The 25,626-nt window shown below is 40.5% G+C and overlaps 1 protein-coding gene across 1 annotated transcript in view; it reads right to left on the reverse strand.

Annotated features, from left to right (window-relative positions):
* The window catches only part of OMD (osteomodulin), a 120,841-nt gene that overhangs the window by 29,859 nt on the left and 65,356 nt on the right, over positions 1–25,626 (reverse strand). The window contains exon 2 of the mRNA XM_044077408.1: positions 3,946–5,036. Within this exon, the coding sequence (XP_043933343.1) occupies positions 3,946–5,011 (1,066 nt within the window). The 5' untranslated portion in view covers positions 5,012–5,036. The remainder of the gene's footprint in view (positions 1–3,945; positions 5,037–25,626) is intronic.

Here is a 25,626-nt window from a genome sequence, read left to right on the forward strand (position 1 = left end):
AGAGAATAGTCTACTTGGAGTCAAGTAGAGTTGATCTTTTTAGTTATAGGATACGCTGATTTGATCAGTAGTATAGTTCGAGGAAGGTAGTTTTAAGGGAAAATTTGAAGAGTGAACTTTAGGTAGCCCGAATAGTTTAAACCTGCTTAACCGCTGCTGCCCTAGTGTGCAATAGTGGCAGCTCCGCGCTAAATCGCTCTAAATCGCGCTAACGCGCGTTTAACGCGTTTTATACCAGGGGGCTGGAAAAAGCTAGAAACTGGCCCAAAACGACCAATAAACTACTAGTTACTGGCTGAAACCTCACAAAACTGGACAAAAGGCAGCTCAATGCTTCCCACTCCCACTGGTAAGCAAGGTAGCTTCCCTTCCCCCAAATAAGGCAAGGAAACAGTACACAGGAACTACAACCAAAGCCCAGGAATCAGCAACTCTGAAACTGGACTAAACTAGTAAAGCAGGAAAAACAAGAGATATTTTTTCTTTTTTTTTTTTTTTTTTTCACAAAACAGGCAGAAACAGGTACAGCAAACACTTATAAATGCTATGAATCAGCTACTACAGCTTACACAGAAGAATTTGCTACAAATACAGTCAAATAGTAACAAACAAGGATTCCAAGTGCAATATTAAGTTAAATGCAGTAAAAACAGCTTCAATGTAACAGAAAGGCAGGCGAAATACAGTTGCTAGGTATTCAGATGTGGAAAGCAACAAAAATATACTTAGTATCAAGAAAAGTCGCTTATTCAGCTCTCTGCAGCCTGGATTACTCTGCTGGCCCACGTGGAGTCTGTGCTGAGTAGGTACAAGCTGAAAGTTTTATACCAGGGGCTGGAAAAAGCTAGAAACTGGCCCAAAACGACCAATAAACTACTAGTTACTGGCTGAAACCTCACAAAACTGGACAAAGGCAGCTCAATGCTTCCCACTCCCACTGGTAAGCAAGGTAGCTTCCCTTCCCCAAATAAGGCAAGGAAACAGTACACAGGAACTACAACCAAAGCCCAGGAATCAGCAACTCTGAAACTGGACTAAACTAGTAAAGCAGGAAAGCAAGGTAGCTTCCTTCCCCAAATAAGGCAAGGAAACAGTACACAGGAACTACAACCAAAGCCCAGGAATCAGCAACTCTGAAACTGGACTAAACTAGTAAAGCAGGAAAAACAAGAGATATTTTTTTCTTTTTTTTCACAAAACAGGCAGAAACAGGTACAGCAAACACTTATAAATGCTATGAATCAGCTACTACAGCTTACACAGAAGAATTTGCTACAAATACAGTCAAATAGTAACAAACAAGGATTCCAAGTGCAATATTAAGTTAAATGCAGTAAAAACAGCTTCAATGTAACAGAAAGGCAGGCGAAATACAGTTGCTAGGTATTCAGATGTGGAAAGCAACAAAAAATATACTTAGTATCAAGTTAGGCTAACTGCCCTTGCGAGCCATTTTTTTAAGCCTAGCCAATTATCCCTTGAGACTCCAACCCTGCACCTTGTGTTTGTAAGGCAAACACCTTAACCATTAGGCCACCCTCCCATTTAAAAACATGATTCATACGTCTGGACACTTGAGAGGTATCGGTGTGCCCAACTACATATATGTTAAAAAAAAGAAGAAAAAATCCAGTAAATATGGAATCCAGGAAACTAGAGAAGCTCATTGTAAAGGATTTCATCCCATCTACTCTGCATTTTCCTAATAAAGGAAATTTGTGAATTTCGAACCACAGTATAGGCACCGAATTTAAAACTGGCTGTTACACCCTTTTTACAACGTGGAGAAATCTGTACTTGCACATTACATTTCATCAAAACGATAGCAATGAGAAATCAAGCATGCGTCTGTAATGCACGCAAATCAGGAAGACAATTTTTTTAACTGTTTGTCTTCCTGAAGCTAATTCAAACTTTCTCGGCACCAGTAAGGACTTTGTATAACCCCTTTCTGTGTTTCATGGCCTCAGTACATTTGAAGTATGCGAACATCTGGTTGCAATAATACGCAAGTACCATATATATATATATATATATATATATATATATATATATATATATATATATATATGTATATGTATATGTGTGAGCATGTTTATATAGACTGATCTTTTTCACTTGATTGATGAACGACATTCTCAAAACCCACATGGTTTAGACCACATGACTGACAATGCAGCTTTATCAAAAATAGCACCTGCAAACACAAAAACAATGTTTTTGCAGGGGGGCAAGCCCCCTGCATCCCCCACCCCCTACTAATTATCTATACCAACACTGAGATCCCACTACAGTGGGGAAAAGGTTACATTCCACAATCCCCACTGTACCACAGTGTCAGTGAAAACAGTGGATGAAATGCATTGTTGATCATGCAATCATGACCACATGGATTTTGACAGTTTTTTTTTTTTTTTTGACCGTGTGAAATGGACCTATATATCAGCAAAGCACTATTAATGATGAGTAGGAATATTAGACCTTGATACAAAGTCACCATAAATAAGACATTTTCTCTAGCAGGTTAATTGCTGTTCAGTGATTATCTCATAGCATGCAGTCATTCGAGAAGTAGTGACAACATTTAACTACATTATTATGAGTATATAAAAAAGGTAAAGTTTTGCAGTGGTAAGAGCAGCTTGATCTCCATAGTCTTTATTCCTCTGCCCCCTTCTTCCCGGTCTCCAATGTTAATGTCCAAATTCTTTTACATCCCACAATTTTGGCCTTTGTAGCCATCCATTATATTAAGGGCTGGCTTGGCCTTTTTTATATCCCCTTCAGATGTTTACTCCTTTTCCAAATTTAAACATTCCATGCATTATTCTGTTTTTCACTAACAATTTACAAAACCTTGGTGTTTATGCAAGCTAATTTCCTTTTATTACCCCACTTCCTTCTTCCTTGAATACAAATATCTATGTCATTTTTAATTTCCCTAGGTGCACTCCCTTCAGGTCTCTTTCACCTGTAATTTTTGACATCCTCCTGTGATTCATCTGACTCTGCATCTTATAAACAGAAGGCAGTGTCCTTGTTATCCTAACTTTTTATGAAGAGGCTGAACTACAATGTGGCATTGTCACTGTTGCCAAAAAGCCTGCTGGCCAGTGCTTTGGTGCTTTTGAATATACCTGTCTACTTGTTTGTTTCATAGTAATTTAAGGGTATTATCCCATGCTACAGGAACATTTGCCTTTGTCAGAGTTTTTACTATTCTTAGATGTCACAGTACTGAAATCAAGTGACATTAGCATATGTGCATCATAGCACATGAAAGTAGACATATATTTGCACACTAGAAAGTCTGACCTATCTAAGGATAGCTGTGTAGCGCTGGATGATAACCTGCCTATCGTTAATGGTACCGGTATGCGTCTTGTAGAGACTGTTACTTGATATTCTTTTTGGGTTTTAATTGGGAAACAAAGTTCATACTTTCAGCTTAATAATAGCTGGATTAACCACCATGCAGTCAAATGGGTTTCATATTGCTTCTACATTCTATATTCGTGTTTTGTAGCACGTCATTGCCACATGTTTAAAGATGGTGATTGAGTTTGTTAAAACAGTTTGAGACGTGCTTACAGAAAGAAACTGAAAGCCTCTCATAATTAGTTAGGCTATATTTAAGAAGTTGCCTTCCCTTTAGTGGTGTGTGTGTGTGTGTGTGTGTGTGTGTGTGTGTGTGTGTGTGTGTGTGTGTGTGTGTGTGTGTGTGGAGGGGGGGTATGCCATAAACTGAGTTCTGGTGTGTGTGTCTTTCGGCTTTTCCCGGTTAGGGGTCGCCACAACGGAACTCCGGTCCACTAATGATTGGCAGTTGATTTTTACGTATATTTTATTAAAAAAACAAATGCTGGGAACAGTGTTACAAATAACATTCTCAGATTACATTCCTGGCAAGCAATCACATTCATGAGGTAATTCTGAAGTACTTACTTTCAATTTCGTTGTACTGGAGCAATAAATGCTGTAGGCTGCTTGGTATGTAAAATATCTTCCTCAGTTTGTTACGGTCCAGGTTCAGCTCTAACAAGTTGCTTAGGTTGAAGGCTTTGAAAGGAACCTCTTCTAACTTATTGCGTGAAAGTCTCAAAATCGTGAGATTTGGCGTTTTCATAAAGTAATCTTCTGCAACAGAAGCAATTGAATTGTTCTCCAATGAGAGGTATAGGAGAGAGTGTGGAAGCTCCATATTCAGGGATTTTATCTGATTACTACATAAATTGAGCTGCATGAGATTCTTTAGTCTTGAAAGAGTTTTTCCTTTAAAGGCAGCATCACTAAGTTCATTACCACAAAGATCAAGCATAGTTATGTTTACAAGCCCTTGCATGCTGTCTCTTGATACCTTGGATATTTTATTGAAACCAAGAAAAAGTCTTTCAAGAGAAGTAGGAAGACCCATTGGAAATTCATCTAACTTGTTGTATTGCAAGTGCAGATGCTTAAGGAATTTTAGTTTGGAAAATGCACCCGCTTCGATCATAGATGACTTTAAATTGTTATGACTGAGGTTGATCTCTCGGAGATTGGTGGCATTGAGAAATGCTTTGGCTGGCACAGCTTCAATATTATTGAACTGAAGATACAGGTACCGGATGTGTGCTGGAATTCTTGGAATTGCCTTGATGTTACGGCTGTTACAAAACATGGCGTAAGGAATGTTATATGGGCAATTGCATTCAAAGGCGCAGTCACTTGGGTATGGGAAGTCTATGGTCATATATTCACTGGTGAGTGCATACTGAAAAGTTGGTAAATGAACAACTGGAGCCTCTTCTGAGTGTTCTGATTCCGGGCCATGGTCATATTCTGGACCTTGGTCATAATCTGGAGCTTCTTCATCCTCATGACCAATATCATAGTAGTGTTCTGAATATCCCTGATGTTGATATTCTTCTGGAGAACCACCATATTCTGGATCAAACTCATAGTGATCTTGGCAGAGGAGGTTTGCTATGCACAGTAATGCTAGAATGGATAGCTGTGTCAACATACCCATTGTTCAGGTCTTCTGTGGTGGTGTCCTGTTGAACAAAATAAAATTCATTAGAAAAAAGGAGATCATTGTGATTTAATAATTGGCTGACATTTCACCAATGCATTTATATACATGCTAGTTGCATGGGATTTGCATTTGAATTTCTGTGTTGAAGTGTATGTGTGTTTATTTTATACGTTTATCTTCTGAATATGGCAGAACAGAATGTCATAAACTAACTTCTGGGTCTGTGATAAAGCAACTGAATTTGTGGCAGCATGAACCTATGGTAACAGAATATTAAACAAAAATATAAGTATACTGAAGAAATGTGTGGTACTACAGCAGTCGTATCACACTGTAGGATTATTTAAAGCAATATGTTTAGTGGGACTTTGACTCTAATACCTTGTCCTTAATTAAAGTTTCTAATGTTAAAAATTCAAAACCAGTGTGTGTCTGTGCAGCCAAAGCAAAACTAGGAAGAAGCCAAAGGCTCATGTAGTACCTCAGATGAGGAGAAAAGGTAGATGTTCTTCATCTCACATTGCTGCAGTCCTTACTTATGGGGTAGTCCGCTGTCCTCGGTCGGCCCGAATACCAAAGTATTAGGCTGACGTCGGTCATGGGCGCCTAGATCTGACATCAGAGCGTCAGGGTATAAAGGCGCATGACCGACGTCATATCCTCAGTCTTTTTTGCCGCATGGTCCGATGCAGAAGCAGCGTTGCAAGTGCCGTTCGGCGTTCTGAAATTTTTCGCTGGAGTTTCAGACCGATACCAAGTTGGGCTAAGTACCCCGTTGGGGAATATTTTTGTTTTTTCTTGCCTCAGTTACTTACCGGATGTCAGAAAAGGTGAATAATTGTATTTCTTGTGGGAAACAGATACCGCACAGGGATTACCACTCGCTTTGTATTCCTTGTTTGGGACCGGAGCACGACATAGTCGGGTGTCGGTTTTGTGCTAGGTTTAATAAGCGCACTATAAAACGGAGGTTAGATTGCGCTAGGTTAGTCTTTGGCAGGAGGTGTAATTATAATATGCCGTCGGATGTTCCGACGCCTGCTTCTACTAAGAAGCGCAAAGACAAATCTTTAAAGCCTAGGCAGGATGATTCGTCTGTTTCGGGCGCCGGACCTTTAGAAGCTACAGCTGAACAGGTGGATCCGGCTGAAGTTTCTGTTGAGTCCCAGGGGGAAACTTTGATTTTACAAGATGTGGCCTCTCAGGAGGCAGGTCAGGCTGAAGGGGCCTCTCAGGTTACTATTCTCCCTTCTATGCCTAAGGTGGTTAGGCCTTCTGCTACTGTTTCTAAGGCTCCTTCTAAGGGCAGGTCTGTTTTGCCTTCCTCTGGTGTCAGTTCTGGTTCTTCAGGGTCTGTGCCTAAAAAGCACATGCTTAAAATGGCAGAGGATTTGATTACTTTAATTAGAGGTTCTATGCCCCCTCCTGATAAGAGGCCCAGGATGGAGCCAGAGTTGGAAAGTTTGGAGCAGGCCTCAGATGATTCAGAGTCTTCTGCTGAGGACATTCAAGATTTCCCTCCTTATTCTGATTCTGATGCAGAGGATTCCTCTCCTTCTGCTTCTCCTCCAGAGGATTTTTCATTTTCAGAAACTCTGCATTCCATGAGGGAGCATTTTAAGTGGGAGGGACAGGATTACTCTGATTCACAGAAGAGGCTTAGGGAGTTCTTGTTTTTACCACATCATAGACCCTTAGCTATACCTCCGGTTTTGGATGTTGTTTCAGATGTTTTCTCGGAAGCTTCCCTTAATCCAGATTCTGTGCCTCCTGCCCCAGTTAAACCGGACAGGTATTACAGGGTGCCTGAGGCTCATAAATATCTGTATAAGAGTCCTAGGGCGGACCCAGAAACTATTAGTCAGGGGCCTAAGGGTGTTAGAGCCTCTGTTGTTAAGAATCCGGTTCCTCTGGATAAGGAAGCTAGAGCTTTGGATAGATGGGGTAAGAAGGTGTATACCTCTTCTACTTTAGCAATGAGAGCTTTGAACTGCCAGTTTCATATGTTGAAGTATCAGAATTTCCTCCTTTCTCAGCTAAGATCTAAAGTGGATGCTTTGGCAGAGGGCATAGAGTGTAAAGAATTGCAGGATTTAGTGCATGTTTCTGAACAGGTGGGTAAGCACTCTTTGCAATGTGGTTTTGATGCTTTACAGGCTTCTTCTAGGGTGGCTGCCACTGGTTCAGTTATTCGTAGGCACGCCTGGCTTAAGGATCAGAATTTGTCTAAGCATGTTAAGTCTAGAATTCTGGATGCCCCTTTACAGTCTGAAGTTTTGTTTGGTCCTCCTGTGGAGTCAGTCTTAAAGAAAATGGAAGACAAGGCTAAGTCTATGCAGACTGTTAAAGATTTTTTGCAGGTACAACCTCCAAAGTTTAGTAGAAATTGGCCTACTAAGGGGTGGACGTACCCTTCTTCTGATTCTCAGTCTAGGGGTAGATCTAGGTGTGGTAGGGGCAGAGCTCAGAGTACCTTCAGGCCGAGACAATGGAGTTCGCCTGCTCAATCTGCTGGTGAGGGCAGGGGCCAGTCCTTTCGTAAACAGGCCCAATGACCTGCATTTTCAGCTGCCAGATTCTTCTTGCCTGGCAGCTCCTTTGGGAGGAAAGTTGGCTCTTTTCAAGCAAAATTGGCATTTAGTCACCCAGGACAAATGGGTATTGGACATTATAAACCGAGGTTACAAGTTCTATTTCCATATCATGCCTCCTTTCAAAGGCATGCCAGACGTCCCTCCTCGGCAAAGGATAGAGGCTCACAGACAAATTTCTTTACTTCTTCAAATAGGAGCTATACAGCCAGTTCCTCTGTCAGAAGTGGGCCTAGGATTTTATTCTCGCCTGTTTCTAGTTCCAAAGAAAGGAAACACGTGGAGACCAATTTTGGATTTATCTATCCTCAACACTTACCTGGACATTCCAAAGTTCAAGATGCTGACTTTACAACAGCTTTTACCTCTGTTGGGAAAAGATCACTGGATGGTTACTCTGGATCTCAAAGAGGCTTACCTTCATGTTCCTATCAGGCCCAGTTGCAGGAGGTACCTGCGTTTGGGCTGGAAATTTACATTATCAGTTCTCTGCATTGCCCTTTGGCTTATCTACTGCCCAGAGTGTTCACAAAGGTTCTGGCTCCAGTGATAGCATTTTTCAGACTAAGAGGAATACAGATTTATCCTTATTTGGACGACTGCCTGATTATTGCACAAGAAAAGGACGAACTTCTTCATCATCTACAGTATGTGATGGCAGTGTTAAGATGCCTAGGATATTCTGTGAACGAAACAAAGTCCAGTCTACTACCCTCTCAGGACATGTGCTTTCTGGGTGTGAGACTGAATACAGCTTCCCAGATGGCTTTTTTGACCCCGGACAAACAAAGAAGTCTTTCTCTTTATTTCCATAAATGTCTCTACGGTCCAGGCTGACTGCAAGGACAGTCCTTCAAGCCTTGGGGTTCATGGCATCTTGTATTCTGGTGCTTCCCAATGCCAAATTGCATATGAGGAAGCTTCAATGGTATCTCAAAATGTGTGGACACAGCACTGCCAAGATCTAGACACTGTCATTCAGATAATACCTTGCATTCAGAAGGAGTTTTTGTGGTGGGCTCAGGAATGTCACCTAAACAAGGGACTCTCTGTGACCCGCCAGAGGCGAAGTCAGATTCTAACGACAGATGCCTCGGACAAGGCTTGGGGAGCACACCTCAATGGAAAATGGGTGCAAAACACGTGGCCTGTCAAACTCCAACATTTGCATATCAACTTGAAGGAAATGTTAGCAGTCCAGTTTGCATTGATGGCTTTCAAAGATTTACTTCGTCCAGGGCAGGTGTTGATTCAAACAGACAACACTACTGTCATGTGGTACATCAACAAGCAGGCGGGAACCCATTCTTACCCTCTTTGCAGGCAAGCGATGATTCTGTGGGAAACTGCTCTCAATCTACACCTCAATCTTCAGGCAAGGTTTCTACCAGGAGCACAGAACTCCTTAGCAGATGTATTGAGCAGACAAATAGTGGATCCTCACGAGTGGAAATTGGATCCTCATGTATTTCAACAGTTGACAGTGTTATGGGGAACTCCAGACATAGATCTGTTCGCTTCTCCACTAAATTACCAGTTGCCAAAGTTTTGCACAAAAATGTTTCATCACACAGCTTGGAAGGTGGACGCTCTATCATTCATTTGGAACAATCTGCATGTATATGCCTTTCCACCTCTGCCTCTTCTTCCCAAGGTACTTTTGAAGGCCAGACAAGACAAGCCAACCATGATTTTGATAGCACCGGATTGGCCTCGACAACACTGGTACCCACTACTGAGGAGTTTAGTACGAGAACCTCCATGGCCTCTGCCTTTGATTCCACACCTTTTGTCACAAGAGGACAGTCACTTCCTCAATGTCAAGATTCAGTCTCTGCATCTAACAGCCTGGCATATTCTGTTTTAGACTCTGTTGGGTCTCAGCTTCCACAACATGTTTTGAATGTTATTTTGGAGGCCAGGAGGCCTAGTACCAGGAAAGTTTACGCTGATAAATGGAGGAGATTTTTTATTTGGAGCAAAGGAAAGGACTTTGATGTCTCCAAACCTGATTTAAGTGTTGCTCTTCAATATCTTACTGAGTTTTATTGGACAAGGGTTTGTCTTTCTCCTCAATAAAGGTCCATGCTGCAGCCATTTCAGCGCACTATGATTGTGACCCTCCTTTATTCTCTCATCCTTGGTTTAAGCAATTTCTTAGAGGGGCAAAGAATATAAGACCCCCACGTAGAGCTCCTACTCCTGCTTGGGATCTCAATTTTGTGTTGGAAAAACTTACTCTACAACCTTTTGAGCCTGCAGCTACTGCCAAGTTAAAGTATTTGTCATGGAAAACTGCTTTTTTGTTGGCCATTACCTCTGCAAGAAGGGTTTCTGAATTACAGGCCCTCATGGCAGTGGAGCCTTTCCTGATTTTTCATAAGGATAGGGTATCTTTGCGTACTAATCCTTCCTTTATGCCTAAAGTGGTTTCTAGTGTGGCCTTAAATCAAACTATTCATTTGCCTACTTTTTATGCAAACCCCCAAAATAAAGGGGAGAAAATTTTGCATACTTTGGATATTCACAGGCAGTTGCGTTATTATTTGAGCAGAACCAAGGAGTTCAGACAGTCTCAGCAATTGTTTGTTTCTTTTGCTTTGGGTTCACAGGGTAAACCTGTTTCAAAACAAACTATTTCTAAATGGATTGGGTTTTGTATTTCTTTCTGTTATTCCCATCATGGTAAGGAGATTCCTGCTGGAATCGGGCCTCATTCCACTAGGGCTACTGCTACTTCTACGGCCTTTCTACGGGGGGGTAGCTACAAAAGACATTTTGGAGGCAGCTACTTGGAGTTCAGTGCATACCTTTTCTAAACATTACCACCTTCCTCGTTATTCTAAGTCTAGGGCTGGATTTGCCACTGCAATTTTACAGGGCATTTTAGCGGCCCCTAATGCTTTATGATTTTTACCATCCTCCCTTTCCCGTTGCTTTGGGATTCTACCCATAAGTAAGGACTGCAGCAATGTGAGATGAAGAACATAGTACAGTTTTGTACCTACCATAAATGTAGATGTTCAAGATCCACATTGCTGCAGTCCAATTTACCCTCCCTCCCTCCCTCTGTAGTTTGACTTGGTGCTATGCTTTAGGTGATGGTTGTTGTTGGGCATGTTTTTGGGAGGTATTCTGTTTTTGGCTGTGGCCTTCTGACATCTGGGGCAAGAAAAGACTGAGGATATGACGTCGGTCATGCGCCTTTATACCCTGACGCTCTGATGTCAGATCTAGGCGCCCATGACCGACGTCAGCCTAATACTTTGGTATTCGGGCCGACCGAGGACAGCGGACTACCCCATAAGTAAGGACTGCAGCAATGTGGATCTTCGAACATCTACATTTATGGTAGGTACAAAACTGTACTTTCCTTTAGCTTGTGTGATGGTATCACACTGCAAGAACTGTAATAGCTGTAGTAGCACAACACCCTTCCAGCTGATGTATTCCAGAGTCCAATCACAAACTGTGATGTCGATCAATGATGAAATAATAAACACAAAACTGCAAGTGTAATAAATAAAAAACTTGTATTGAAGGAACAAACACGGTTAAGTGCTTTCATCCCACCATTCGGGACTTCATCAGAACAGTGTTTGCAAGCATAACCAAAGTGTATAAAAAGATTTGAAAGTAAAACAGCCAGTGAGAAATGACTTCCAGTAAAGTAATACAGAATTCTTAAAGTAAAACTGTCAGTAAAAGTGGAATATTCTGTAAGACGTTTGTTTTACATGAATTGTTTTGCTATCTTAACTGTGTTAAAAACACTTTTATTAAAAAACTGTTGAAATAATTGTTCAGCAAAATGCTGGCCTAAAATTAATTTATGCTAATACATGTAGAAACTATTAAAGACTGATAAAACTATAAACAAAAAATAAAATCAGATAAATACCAATCTAGTACTGGTAAGGAAAATATCTAAGTAGTACTACTGAAAAAATAATTTTATGTAGTGCATCAATAAGAACGTACTTTTGTTTCAAAGCTTAGCTGCCCTTATCTTAAGTACAGGAATAATAGATGTTTGTTCACTGAGACCTGGTAAAATAACTGCATTCAGTGTCAATTGCCAAAATAGCTCTCTCCTTTCAAGTTCTTCTTCCCATGCCCCTTCTCTGGGTGAATGAGGTACTACCTCAAGTATACCAAAGTAGAATCTACTAAAAGTAGAACATACTAGAGAATGTTTACAAAGAAAGTTATTAATGTTGTTTTTCTTTCGAATGGCATAGTTATGCTCATCAGACCTCCTGCATAGTTCTCTTTCTGTCTTGCCTATATAGAAATTGTTACATCCTTTACAGACCACTAGGTAAACAACCCCTTTAGTTTCACATTTCCCACTCTCCAATGTGACATCTATGTGGGGTGCCCATATTTGAACTTTGTTCTTGTGTATAATGTCTTTACATTGATTACAAAAGCCACAGCATTTAGTACCCCGACTTGTACTTTTGGGAAGGTTTTTTTTTTAGGATGTTCTGTAATGTTGTTGAGGTTTCTGTCTGTTTTATAAGCAAATCTTGGTGTCTTACCCTTAAAAATGCACCATTTTTTTCAGTAAGATGTTCCTGATTTCCTTTGAATGTGGTCCAAAAGGAATAACCATGGAATTGGTGAATTTAGTGGGGATTTCTTGCAAACCTCTAGGAGGTAATCCTTCCAGTGTGTCCTCTGTCCCTAAGAAGGGTATTGATTTTTTTACCCCAGCCTGTGAGAATTTCTTCACCAAGACTTAAGTTAGTAAGGGGATAACCTCTGTCCAGAAACGTGTGTTAACCTCTCCACCTCTTCCTTTAGATGTTACAAGTCAGAACACAGTCTGGCAGCTCGTACTAGTTGCCCTTTAAATATATGGGCCAGATTCAGTAAAGCCTACACTAAGTGTACATGGTATGTATTCAGTAAAATTCTTATCACATTTTTGTGCTTTCTTGTCGCTCAGAAAGATTACACTGAGTGTAAATGTAGTGTACACTTTGTGGTAACCTTTATGAATCTCTCTCAATTTTTAAAGCTGAAAGAATATCAGTAGGAAAACTAGAATTAGGAGGAAGGAGGTGTGAGTTATGTCTGTGTTGTCTGTTCACTCAGAAAAGTGTACTCTTAGTGTACACTTGACTTAGTGTAGGCTTTATTGAATCGGGCCCTATGTCTTTTTGTGTGTTTAGGATGACTGCTAGTGTATTCCAAGTAACTTTGAAAATGCTGGTTTTCTATAAACCAAGGAACCAAAACATCCTTATACAATATAGCATCCAAATAATTGATCATATGATGTGTGTGTGTGTGTGTGTGTGTGTGTGTGTGTGTGTGTGTGTGTGTAGTCATGGAATTAATGTAGGAAATGAATTATTCTGTATCTGAACACGGATCTTTCCACGGGATGAAGATATCATCCAAAAACACGCAAATATGTATGCCCTAGTTCATTAAACTTAGAATTTAGTATGAATTTTTGTTCCCAGCTGTACATAATAGGATTGGCATACAAAGGGGCGCAGCTTGCACGAATCGCCACCCCTCTTGAGTTGTTTAAAATATTCCCCCTCAAATGTAATAAAGTTGTTGTGTAAAATAATAGTCATAATTTCCATTATAACATTTACCATGGAATTATCTAAAGTGGTTAGTTCAATAATAGCATTGTGGAACAAATCCAGGCCTTCCTTGTGTGGAATGGAGGTAAATAAATCTACCATATCAATTGTAGAAAAGCTGACTTTTGGTTCAAAAAAATTCTGTTTTATCTTACTCAGAAAGTCACTGGAATCCTTGAGTATGTGTTTAATAGGACCTAGGGAATTTTTAAGATTCTATCTAAAAAAAACCCTAAGGGGTATGTCATAGAATTATGCACTGACATTATTAAACGATAAGCGGGATCGGAAATGTCCTCAGTGGACCTTATGTATACCAAAAACACAAGGGATAACTGGGTGCTTGTTATATAAAAATTCAAACAATTCTTTGTTAATGACCCCTTGCAACAAAGAATCTTCTAACATGCATTGAATCTTTTTGTCTCCTTTGTGTATTTCATTTTTGGATAAAATCTCATATTTGTCAAGGTCGTAGAGTAAACTGCATATCCTACTAGTGTAATACATTTTATCACAATAACTGTCCCCCCACCCTTGTCTCGGGTTTCATAATCCTTAAGGAACTGTCATCCCTTAAAGTATTCAAAATACTTCTTTCTTGTTTGGTCAGGTTGTAGTACTTAAGCTCCATACTACATGCCTTTTCAAAATAGTTATCATAGGGTGGAGGGATAGGTTGAATGCGCTTTTATTTATTTAATCTTATTTCTGATGTATTGTATAAATCCTTCTATCCTGTTCCCTGGTTTTTAAACATTACCTGGAAGTTTAACTTCCTGGTATAAAGTTTAAATTCAACTAGTATGTCAGCTATGTTCATTTTAAAAGTAGGTACACATTTAAATCTTTTTTTAAACAAAGTGAAGTAAGTCTTGTCAATATTCAAGCTGATGTAATTAAAAATATTGTATCCCTGGAAAGTACAAACAATGCCATTCATAGGTCTCAACCTCTTGAGGTCAATGTGGAGCACATACCCTAGCAATGTATGACAGTCAAAATGTGGAACACCCTATTTTCACACTGCGCTAAAACACACCATTTCTATGGGAGCTGGTTGAAGTGGGCTTTCTACCAGAAGTACTAAGTTAGTGAATACCATACATTTTTAAATGTCAATGGAACATGCATCAAATAAAACAGTCAGCAGAAACAAATTGATAAAATGCAGTATAGTCAGTAGCAAATAGTTACATAACAGTATTCTAGAGCAACTACTAAAATGAATGCTCTTCGCACCTGCTTTTCCAACCTCAACCCTGTCCCCATGTGCAAAAATGGGGAAAATGGGGGTTATGGATGAATAACCAATACCATCCATCTGGATAACAAAACCTTCGTGGAAACTCTGACAACGGCGCTGCCTGGCTAAAATACCCCAAAACAAATGGACAAGACCAGAGGAATAAACTACTCTTCTACTGGCACCCATGCATATAGAAGTGGTTTAGTCGAATGTTAATTACTAAAGATACTGGCAACCACTGATGCTCATTGATGATGTCTTTAGAAGTCTTTAAAGTTGTTACAGCTGTTGGTTAATTTCTGAAAATTATTAGTGCTTGATTGCATTAGTCCCCTTTTCAAGGGAAGAAAGAGTGCATCAGTGTTGTCATTTTTTAGCAGGATAACTGGACTTTTATTTTGCAATCAGATGGTTAGGGTGACACTGTAGTAATACAGCTGCCACCATAACATCCTGACAGCTTCGAGGAGATGAAGCATACTTCCAACCTCTTAGCTCAAGAAATCTGGACAGAGCCTAAAATAAACGTGGAACTAAGGCCCAAAAATAGGGACAGATTTTAAATGTTGCTCTTAGAAACTTAGAAAGTTGCTGGAATAACAGGATTTGTCTTCGCATGCATTTCCTGAAGGATATGAAGTCTGAAATTTAAATCCCTCTATCCATCCACAATCCCTTTTCCCATTTTTTTTATTTAGTGAATTTATTCCTCAGTGATTTGCCAAAAAAACACACATTTTATGAGGAACAGAGCAAAATATGAGGCAAAAATCTGGACATTCTCTGAAAATCTGGACAGTTCAGAGCTGTGACTGGAAAAGAGGGGGCTACCAAGTGACAAGTAACAATGCATTGCAGTACAATCAATCACTCATACCAGACAGGAAGTTGTCCTACTGAAGAAGCAAGCTAGTAGGCGTAGTGTTAGGTTTTCATAGTTAGGGGTTAGTACTTAAGTGTTAGGACAACGAGTTACGATTAAAGTTTTATGATCAGGTTTAGGGTTTTTATGTCATCAGATGAAGACAGCCACAACTTTAAATGTGCTGATCTTTCTGCACTCTGCAATATCCTTTCTGAAAGTATAACGGGGCGTGAAATATAGTAGTGGCATGCTGCTGGCAAATGCTTGATTGGCTTGTATACTGCAATGCTGATTGGCTTTAATTGCGCTATACTAGCCAGTCAAAATTCACAAAGTGGAGCCACCACTGTTCAGTGCAGAACAGCGGAACAGTGGGTTAAATCATTCACAAATATGGAGCATTCCACACAATCCGGAGCACTTGGATGCTCAAGTGCCAATTTGATAAAACAATATGTCTGCAGTAAGTGAAGGGGGTGGGGAGGGTTGGACAACAGATGTTCTATCTCTGTATTTTAATAATTACTCTTTCAAGCCCTCCCCCTGTTTCTCTGACCTTTTGGGCTGTAAGTTCTGGGTAAAAAAATTCCCGTCTCCTTTGATTTTCAATACGTTCAGATCTCCTAAGTGGGGGATGTTCAAAATCATAATTCAAAGCATGGTCATTGTTATAAATCATATTGCTGCCCTGTGGAGCCTGGGTTGCTGTTAATCCTCTCTGTGGCTAACATTAGTTTGTGTATCATTATTTAAGTTGTTGCATCTATCATCCTCCCTTAAAGCATTCAAATAATGGACACTCATATTTCTTTTAGGTGGAGGGTAGGTTAGAACCTTAGAGTATTCAGCCTTGTCCCTATCAAGTTTCATGTGTTTCCTGGCCAGATTGTGTTTAGCTTGTTGTCCAATCCTACCAAATATCTGGTTGTATCTATCACAGTTCATTTCAAATAACAAGTCATTAGTGATACAAATATTTAAATCATTAATTTCTTCAAACAGTCTCTTAACTCTGGTGTTGTTGAATCTAATAATAACTTGAATTAATTCTGAACCATACCTATCAAATAATTCAACAAGTTCTTTTAATTCCATGTCATCTAAATCAAGTCCATTAGCATATTAAAAGATTCTGAGCCTCTTAGGGACCCTCTTTGTTTTCAAACATTCACTTAAATAAAGATTGTATATCTGTAAGTTACGCGCCTTTTGCATTTTGTGCTCAAAGTCATTCATCATAGTTCTAAAAGAACTGTGCATTGGAACATATGCAATGTAGTCCAAAGTAAGTTCTTCCCTAAGCCAAAGTTGAAAAAGAGTTGCATCCTTCAAACAAATGTATCTGGATGTTTTGTTGTTCTGTCCTGAGTGTAAAAAGGCAACCTCTGAGTGTGCCATAGTTTCTGCTTGAACCTTTTTTTCCTGACTTCATCATTATGGGGTGGAGACATCTTTTCATTTCTCCCATTTAAAGAGGTTGGCATCATTTTATCAAATTTTTGATTAAGCTGAGTAACTTGTTGAGAAAGCAGTCCTACTATTTGGGTCAAATCGTCTTCAATATTAGTTTGAGTTAAAGTAGCATATCCAGAGTATCCTTATTGACTTGAAATGTTTGTGTACAGGAACAGCAGCACTATCAGTGAATGCAGAACACACACCTGCATTAGTATCCACTGTAGTCAAAAGGCTCAGCAAATCCCCTGAATCAAACCATAAGTACTACCACGTTGGAAAACAAAACACAAAATTCAATACCAATGTGCGTCCATGCAGCCAAAGCGAAACTAGGAGGAAGCAAAAGGCTCGCATAGTACCTCAGGTGAAGAGAAAAGGTAGTTCCTTTAGCTTGTGTAATGGTATCACACTGCAAGAACTGTAATAGCTGTAGTATCACAACACCCTTCCAGCTGATTTATTCCGGTTTAAACACTCACAAGTCCAAGCACAAACTGTCATGTAGATCAGTGATGTAATAATAACCATGAAACTGCAAGTCTGATAAATAAAAAACTTGCATTGAAGGAACAAATACGGTTAAGCGGTTTCATCCCACCATTCTGCACTTCATCAGAACACTGTTTGCAATCATAACCGAAGTATGTAAAGACATTTGAAAATAGAACAGTCAATGAGAAATGACTACCAATAAAGTAATAACAGAATTCTTTAAGTAAAAGTGGAATATTCTGTAAGACTTGCAATTTACGTGAATTGTTTTGCTATCTTATCTGTGTTAAAAACACTTATTAAAAAAAAAAAAAACAGTTAAAATAATTCTTCTTCGTGAAGTAATTCTCACAGGATGGATTAAAAAATTCATACCTCTCTTAGGGACAGAGGACACACTGGATGGATTACCTCCTAGAGGTTTGCAAGAAATCCCCACTAATTTCAACAATTCTATGGTGATTCCTTTTGGTCCACATTCAAAGGAAATCAGGAACATCTTACTGAAAAACTGGTGCATTTTTAAGGGTAACCTTGAATTTCTGACCCATCTGGGGGAGACACAAAGATTTGTCTACAAAATAGGTAGAAACATCAAAAACATTTTAGAACATCCTAAAAAAGACCTCCCCATAAGTACAAGTAGACACTAAATGCTATGACTTTTGGAATCAATGTAAACACATTCTACACAAGAACAGGATTCAGATATGGGCACCCCTCCCCCCATAAATGTCACATTGGAGAGTGTGAATTGTGAAACTAAAGGGGTTGCTTACCTTGCGGTCTGTAATGGATGTAATAATTTCTGTGTAGGCAAGACAGAAAGACAACTACGCAGGAGGATTTATGAGTATAACTATGCCATTCAACTACGCAGGAGGATTTATGAGTATAACTATGCCATTCAAAAGAAAAACATTAATACCTCTCTGTGTAAACATTCTCTAGTATGTTCTGCTTTCACTAGATTCTACTTTAGTATACTTGAGGTAGTACCCCATTCCTCCAGAGGAGGGGCATGGGAAGAAGAACTTGAAAAGAAAGAGCTATTTTGGCAACTGACAGTGAATGCAGTTACTTTACCAGGTCTCAATGAACAAACATCTATTACTCCTATAGTTAAGATAAAGCAACTAAGCTTTGAAACAAAAGTATATTCTTAATGATGCACTACATAAAATATTTTTTTCAGTAGCACTATTTAGATATTTTTCTTACCAGTACCAGGTTGGGGTTTATATGATTTTATTTTTTATTTATAGTTTTTATCGGTCTTTAATAGTTTCTAAATGAATTAGCAGAAATTATTTTAAGGCCAGCATTTTGTTGATCAATTGTTTTAACTGTTTTTTAATAGGTTTATAGGTTCATACTAGGCTATCTGCCCTAGGGCATTTATAAGCCTAGCCAGAGTGTGTTTGGCTTTCGCCACCCATTTTAAATGAATTTTGCTATGCCCTTTTTCAAGGTTAGTATACCGTGCCTCTGTCTAACAGTGACACAGAAGTGATAAAAGTGTTTTTAACACAGATAAGATAGCAAAACAATTCATGTAAAACAAAATATTCCACTTTTACTGACAGTTTTGCTTTAAAAATTTGGTATTACTTTATTGGAAGTCATTTCTCATTGGCTGTTTTATTTTCAAATGTCTTTATGTACTTTGGTTATGCTTGCAAACACTGTTCTGATGAAGTCCCGAATGGTGGGATGAAAGCGCTTAACCGTGTTTATTCTTTCAAAAAAGTTTTTTATTTATCAGGCTTGCAGTTTCATGTTTATTATTTCATCATTGATATACATTTACAGTTTGTGCTTGGACTGTCTGAATGTTTAAACCGGAATACATCAGGTGGAAGTGTGTTGTGATACTACAGCTATTACAGTTATTGCAGTGTAATACCATCACAGAAGGTAAGGGAGCTACCTTTTCTCTTCAGCTGAAGTCACCCGAGGTACTACGTGAGCCTTTTGCTTATTTAAAGTTGCTAATGTTAACATCTGGCTTTTGTTTGTAGTAACAGATGTGCTTTTTCAGCATGCTTACATTTTTCCAGTATGTTGATATCTCAGTTTTTGTGTTTTTGACCATTTTTTTAACATTTCACTGTCTGAATCCCACTAGCTTAGCTGTAGCTTTTCAAATTGTTTCTTGTTTTTAAATTTTGCTTTGCTTTGTATACATATAACCGAATATATCTGTAATGCCATGATTTAGTCATTCACTCAGGGTTATTTGGGTACATGAGCCTGTCCTCATAAGCAGTGGGCATAAAGACAGTGAACTATAGTGAAAAACACACTTGTACACATGCACAACAGAAAAAAGTAGACGTTCATCATTAAGGCACTGTTGCAGTAGCAAATTCTATGGGATGTATCTTGCCAAGGACCAGACATTTGCCCAGTATACAAAAGCTTTTTGGTGCCTTCCTCACACACAGTTTGTCTGTTGAAGCATGAGAGCATGCCAGTATAAAAGGGGGGATGTGTGGGTGCCAGAATTCAGAATTTTCTTGCTACTGAAGTGTTCAATCAAACATGTAGTCCACACTGTAACTTCAGTTTCTGCGGTCAGCTTGTATATCAGCTTTCTGGGGAGATAAGTACCCCTTAGGGGACATTTCTTTATTTTTTGACTAAATCTTGTATTTTTGTCTCATGTTTAACAGAAGGGGAGAATGCATGTGCGGTAGACAAATCCCATACAAGGATTCTCACGTGGACTGCGTCTTTTGTCAGAAGGAATTGTATGACATCTGTTTGTGCAGTATTTCTCTGTACTTTACTCCTGAGACCATTTGCAATTGGCTTATTAACTTTAATTTTTCTTTTTAAGAAAAGAGATGTCTCAAATCCTTCTGTCTTTTCCTCCATAGCTACTGATTCCTATTCATCAGACATCCCTCTTTAGATTAATAAAAGGAAGAAAACTACTAAATAGGGTACTGAAGGAAACCTTCTTTGAACCTCTCTTTCCTGGTCTTGAACTGATGAATCTGCTATGGCCATCATGGAGTGCCCGGACAGTGAGTTGATCTTCCCTACTCCTGTGGTGTTGCTCCATGGAAGGCAGTTACAGGTCACAAGTTGGACACATCCACGAAAGCTGGATTTCATTCACCTGCTGAGAAGGGAAAACAGTTTTCTTTCTGAATGTAGTGATAGGCACTATAGCTCAAGTGCAGGAAGAAAGAGCTGGCTCCATCACAGAGGTTCAGACATTTGATATGATATGTCCAGAACAATCAAGCTGGACAAGAAACGGTCTCAAAAGACCAAGTACACCCCCACCAATCACCACTTTTGACTCCAACATGTGAAAAGGAGTCCCAAGAGGAATGGTGCAATTTTGCACAACAGCTGTTTAGAGCTTTTCAATCTCTGCAGGCCTTAACACAATATCTGATGTTGTCGATTTAATTCTTCTTCACTGGTGGGTCTTAGGATCCGAAATAGGATCCAGTTCGGTCACTTCACAAGACTTATGATCCAAACCTCAAGCTCCTGCCTCATCCATGATGCTTCATATTTCCTCTAACGTCTCAGATCTCGTTCCAGCACAGATGTGATTCCGTTGCCTCAAGAGCAGATAAGTGAATTTTTCCTTTTTTTTTTTTTTTCTTCTTTGAACTTTGTTAAACTTCTTTTTCATAGAATGGCCTTATCTTCTTTATCTTTCATAGCTAAACCTCCCCTCCTAAGTATTTAGTTGATCCACATGCTTTAAGGTTTCACCCCCCCCCCCCATACTTTCTCTCTATTAGTCTGGCCATTCTTCCCCCTTTCAGTTTTTCTCTAGTTTAAAAAAAGAACTTTCATGGTATATTTCCTTTATCCACTTTTGTTGCCTCAGAGTGATTGTGTGTGTGTGAATGGTAACTCTCTGTGTAAGTTGTGTAGTCATGGCCGATAAACCAACAGGGTACAAAAGATGCACCTCTTGTGGACACAAAAGTTTGAATTCGGATGCCCACAAGAGGTACGTCTGCTATCTTGGGCCTGATCACTTAGAGGCCGACTGTAATATTTGCTGGGCCTTTAATCCCCCACGCCTTATCAGACCATAAAAATAAACTATTTTTAAGAGGTGGTCTTCCGGCTTCTAGGGTTCAACCCCCCCTTGAAACCTATGAGGCCAAAGAGTTGAAGCGCACCCCCTCAGCATCTCTGGAGACTACATCTTCTGTCCTGGAAAAGAGGCAAAAGTTATATCTGATGCCTTGGATCCAGCCGATATCCATTCTTTATTGGATCCAAGCAGTACCTTGGATCCAACAGAACCCGGACCAACTATGGCCATTCCTCGGATCCAAACTTTCTTGGGTCCTAAGACTTCGGGTCTGAGTGTCCCCTCGGATCCATCAGGCATTCTTAGGATCTGAAGTTCCCCATCTCCGAGCAAATCCTCCTCAGATCCAAAGTCTTTGGATCAGAGGTCTCGGAACTGTACACCAGTTTGGAGCAAGTCACCATCCCCGGCTCCAACTACTTGTATTAGTTGTTCTTCCGCTAAGTCTTCTCATGCCTCAGCTTTCTCTAGATCCTCTTGGCTAGAGCTAGAAATGCATCTCCTCACCCCCCAGATCCTTTCCAGTCGCCTTCTGATCCGAGCATTGGGCCCATTCATCCTGCCTGTAGTCAGCCCCTCCAGGAGAGCCTCCAGTCCTTTCCCCTGCAGGGTATTTCCCGTTTCTCCAATTTCTCTCCCAAGCATCCCACAGGGGAGCTTCAAAGGAAGAAAAAGTGAAAGAAAAATCACCTGGACTCCCCTTTGGAGTCTTTGACCGAATACACCGACTTCAATGAGGGAGAAGGATCCTTTCAGTCTCCACCCAATGACATTTTCTTTGGAGATATTTTAAAACTCCTGAAGCAAAAGGATGGATGGTCATCCTATGTTCCTTTTTCTGAGCAGTTAGTGTTCTTGGAGGCCTTCGTGCCCAGCCCCATCTATGTCCTAGGTGATCCCACCAGTGATGAACTTATTGATCTAGTTTCCCACCGGGTGTGGAAGGAGTCAGACACCATGGAACCAATAACCAATTGTGCCGATAAATACCTCAGCCCACCTACCCATCATGTGCATTGGAGCAAAGGTATCCTCGTTGATGTCACTGTGGTGTCAGCAGCCACCATGAAAGAGCTAGCAGAGCAGTGCTCCACTGTCTACCTCCCAAAAAAGGAGTCTTTGGCACTGGACAGATGCAGGAAGCATGTTTATGCTTCAACTACCTTTAAGCTGAGATCATTGAATTACTTGGCACATTTTATGTGTCTACAGAGTGACCTGGTTAAAGAAATTACCACTTTTCTGACAGAGTCCTTGTCAGAGGAGTACCTCAAAAAGGTATCTCCCCAATTGGCCACTCTTTTTTCCATCTTTAATTCCTCAATGAGACTAATCTCTAATGCTGCAGAGGGAACCTCTTGGGCAGCCAGAACAGGCATAGCCATTAGGAGACATGCCTGGATGAGGCTTTGCGGGTTTGCAGAATCCTTTAAAGCATCCTTAATTAATGACCCTTTCGATGGCTCTTCTTTTTTGGACCATTGGTGAACAGGAGAGAAAGCCCTTGTCTGCCTTAGGGATCAAATTTTCTTCTCCTCAACATACTTTTTCAAGGAACCAATGGAGTGGGAAGAAGATGGGTTTAGGAAATCTCAAGGTCCTCTCCTTGATTAACAAGAAGATACCTCTTCCAGAGGAAGAGGATTTAATGGCAGACTCCATCCTAGGAGCAGAGGGAGTTCACAGAACCGTTCTCTGACAGGCCCTACCAGCACGCATGAAACATTGCCCAACTGTCCTACTCTGAAGGCAGTCAGGGGCAGACTATCATTGCACCTAGGTGCCTGGACATATTTAACAAATGACAACTCGGTGCTAAACTAATGTGATGTTGTCGGTCTCCCTTTTATTCTCACTGAGATCCAATCCTTCAGATCTGTCTTGACCATTTCAAAAGCTTGAAGTCTTCAGCAAAGCTCATAAGCATCCTTCCTTACCCATAATGCAACCTGCTAGCTTTCTCAGATCTTGTTTGCTGCTCTGCAAAGGAGGTACTCTAGCAAGCTCTGGGCTACGTGTTTCTTGATATTTATAGTGCATTTCCTGTTGAATTTAGCCTTTCAAGCTTAGATTAGTTTTTTACTTAACTTACATATCCTTACCCTGTTCCTTTTTTTTTAAAGGTACAGAGTGAGTCTTAGTCCCCTTTAGCTTCTTTTGCTAGTGTCCATTTAAGTCAGAGAATGTCTAACTAGCATCCATTTTAGTTAGAGGACGTTTCCCGTTTACATCTATCTCCTTTTTCCCCTTTTCTTTATCATCCGTTTTAGAGGATGATTATTCAAAAAAAACAGTTTTCTCTTTCCTTTCTTAAAATTTCTGGTCCGTTTAAGTAAGAGGACTGTTTTCGAGTGTTTGCGTATGTGCATCTCTCTTCTTTCTTCCTTTGTGTAGAGAAGATATTTCAAAAGCAAGGAGGGAAACCTCTGGGATTCAAAAACTGTGAGCAATGTGGAAAAAAGATGCCCCTTAATGATTCACACACTGTGTGTATTGCTTGGGGGCCTCTTCATTTGTAAGAGTCATGTTCCATTTGCCATGGATTCAACCAATGGGGGCTGATGGAGTGCAAAAATAAACTCATCCTAAAGTGGTTGTTAAAAACTCCCTTTTCTGAGGCTGTATCTCTGGAGTCTACTTTGAAATTTGACAAGTAGGAGAAAAAAAAAACCCAAAAATGTGCTTCTTTGGTGCTGAAATCTACCTCTGAGCCAAAGCAAAAAGCACCTATAACTGTCAGCTCCAACAGAATCCTCGGAGCAGACAAATGAAATTAGATCCAAGACTTCTTTGTAACAATTGGAACCTCTGCTCTGAAGTCTGTCTTGCCTTCCGAATTCATGTATCGGAGCTGATCACCTTCTTTGGAACTGATCCTCTCTTGGCTCCCATCGCCTTTTTGACAAAATCAAGATCTCCTACCCAATCTACCCGATCCACCAGGAGTCTGTCCGATAAAGATGTGGATAGGGTGGTGCAGAGGTTGCTAAAGTCATTGGCCTTGGCCAAATTATTATTGGATCCAAACCCAAAGGAATCGGATCAGACACAGTCTTCCCCCTTGGTGCCTGCTCCTCCTCTGATCTGACCCTTGGCTTCAAAGATGGAAGATTCCGACATCCAGCTTGTGTCTGTATCTGATCTGTGACCCAGAAGTTCCTTGGATCCTGTATCTACCCCAGTGTTTGTCCAGTCAGAGCAGGAAACCTCTGGGAGCTGACACTCTCCGGTCAGGTCAGTGGAGCTGGTTCAGATCTCACTGGATATGACCCTGCCTTGGGGGCCTTAGCACAGGAGAGTTTGGCTCCTTCCACTGCTAAGGTGCTTCTGTCTTCTACTCCAGAGATTCCTTCGGCCACGAAAACCCTTTTGTCATATCCGGGGTGTTCTTCGGAGCACAGGCAGACTGCCTTTGAAGTCTTGAGGGTTCTGACTACTTCCAAGTCTAAGACACATTCCCCCTCGGATCTTCCTCCCAGTTTTGCAGAGGTGTCTTTGGCTTCTCACACACCCTCTCCACAGGACAGCAGAGATCCCAGGCCTCAGGATGTCTAACAGGGGACTCTCCCCTCTTCTGAAACCTCCCCTGAATATCCCACTGACGAGGTCCCTCGGAAGAGGAACTGCAAGAGGAAGCATTGTGACTCCCCGGAGAGGTCTATTACATCTGATACCGAACTCAATGAAGCAGAACGGTCGCTACGGTCACCTCCTGAAGATATCGCCTTTGGGAGATATCCAGGAAATTTAAAAGTAGAAAGGTGACTGGAAGCCCAGATCCCCTTCAGCCAAGGAGTCGGTTTTCCTGAAGTTCTTTGGGTCTTGCCCTTCGACCTATTGAGTGACCCCTCCTTCCAATGAGCTTATTGAATTAATTTCTCTGAAGGATTGGGAGACCCCAGACTCCATAGAACCTATTCCTAGGAGGCCAAATAAATACATTACAGCCCCTAAGGACAAGACATTCTTGAATAAAGGTGTAGCAGGTGATGCCATGGTCATGGTGGTAGCCACTAAAAAGGAGTGTCTCTTTCTCAGCGATCTTTGTCTTATGGTCACTGAACTACCTTATCCACTTCACAAGATTACATACAGAACGACCTGTTAAAGGAACTGTCATACTTCCTTCAAGGAGCTGTAGCTGATGTGGCGGCAGATAAAGTCAACGGTCAACTCGCCACCATAAATTCAGTCGTGAACTCTTCCATGAGGCTCATATATTGTATGCAGCAGATGGAATGACTAGGGCAGCGGGTTCAGGCATCTGTTT

The sequence above is a fragment of the Protopterus annectens genome, chromosome 7.part0 (assembly GCF_019279795.1).
Source record: "Protopterus annectens isolate FY-2018-M chromosome 7.part0, PAN1.0, whole genome shotgun sequence".
In the NCBI taxonomy this organism is placed as follows: Eukaryota; Metazoa; Chordata; order Ceratodontiformes; family Protopteridae; genus Protopterus; species Protopterus annectens.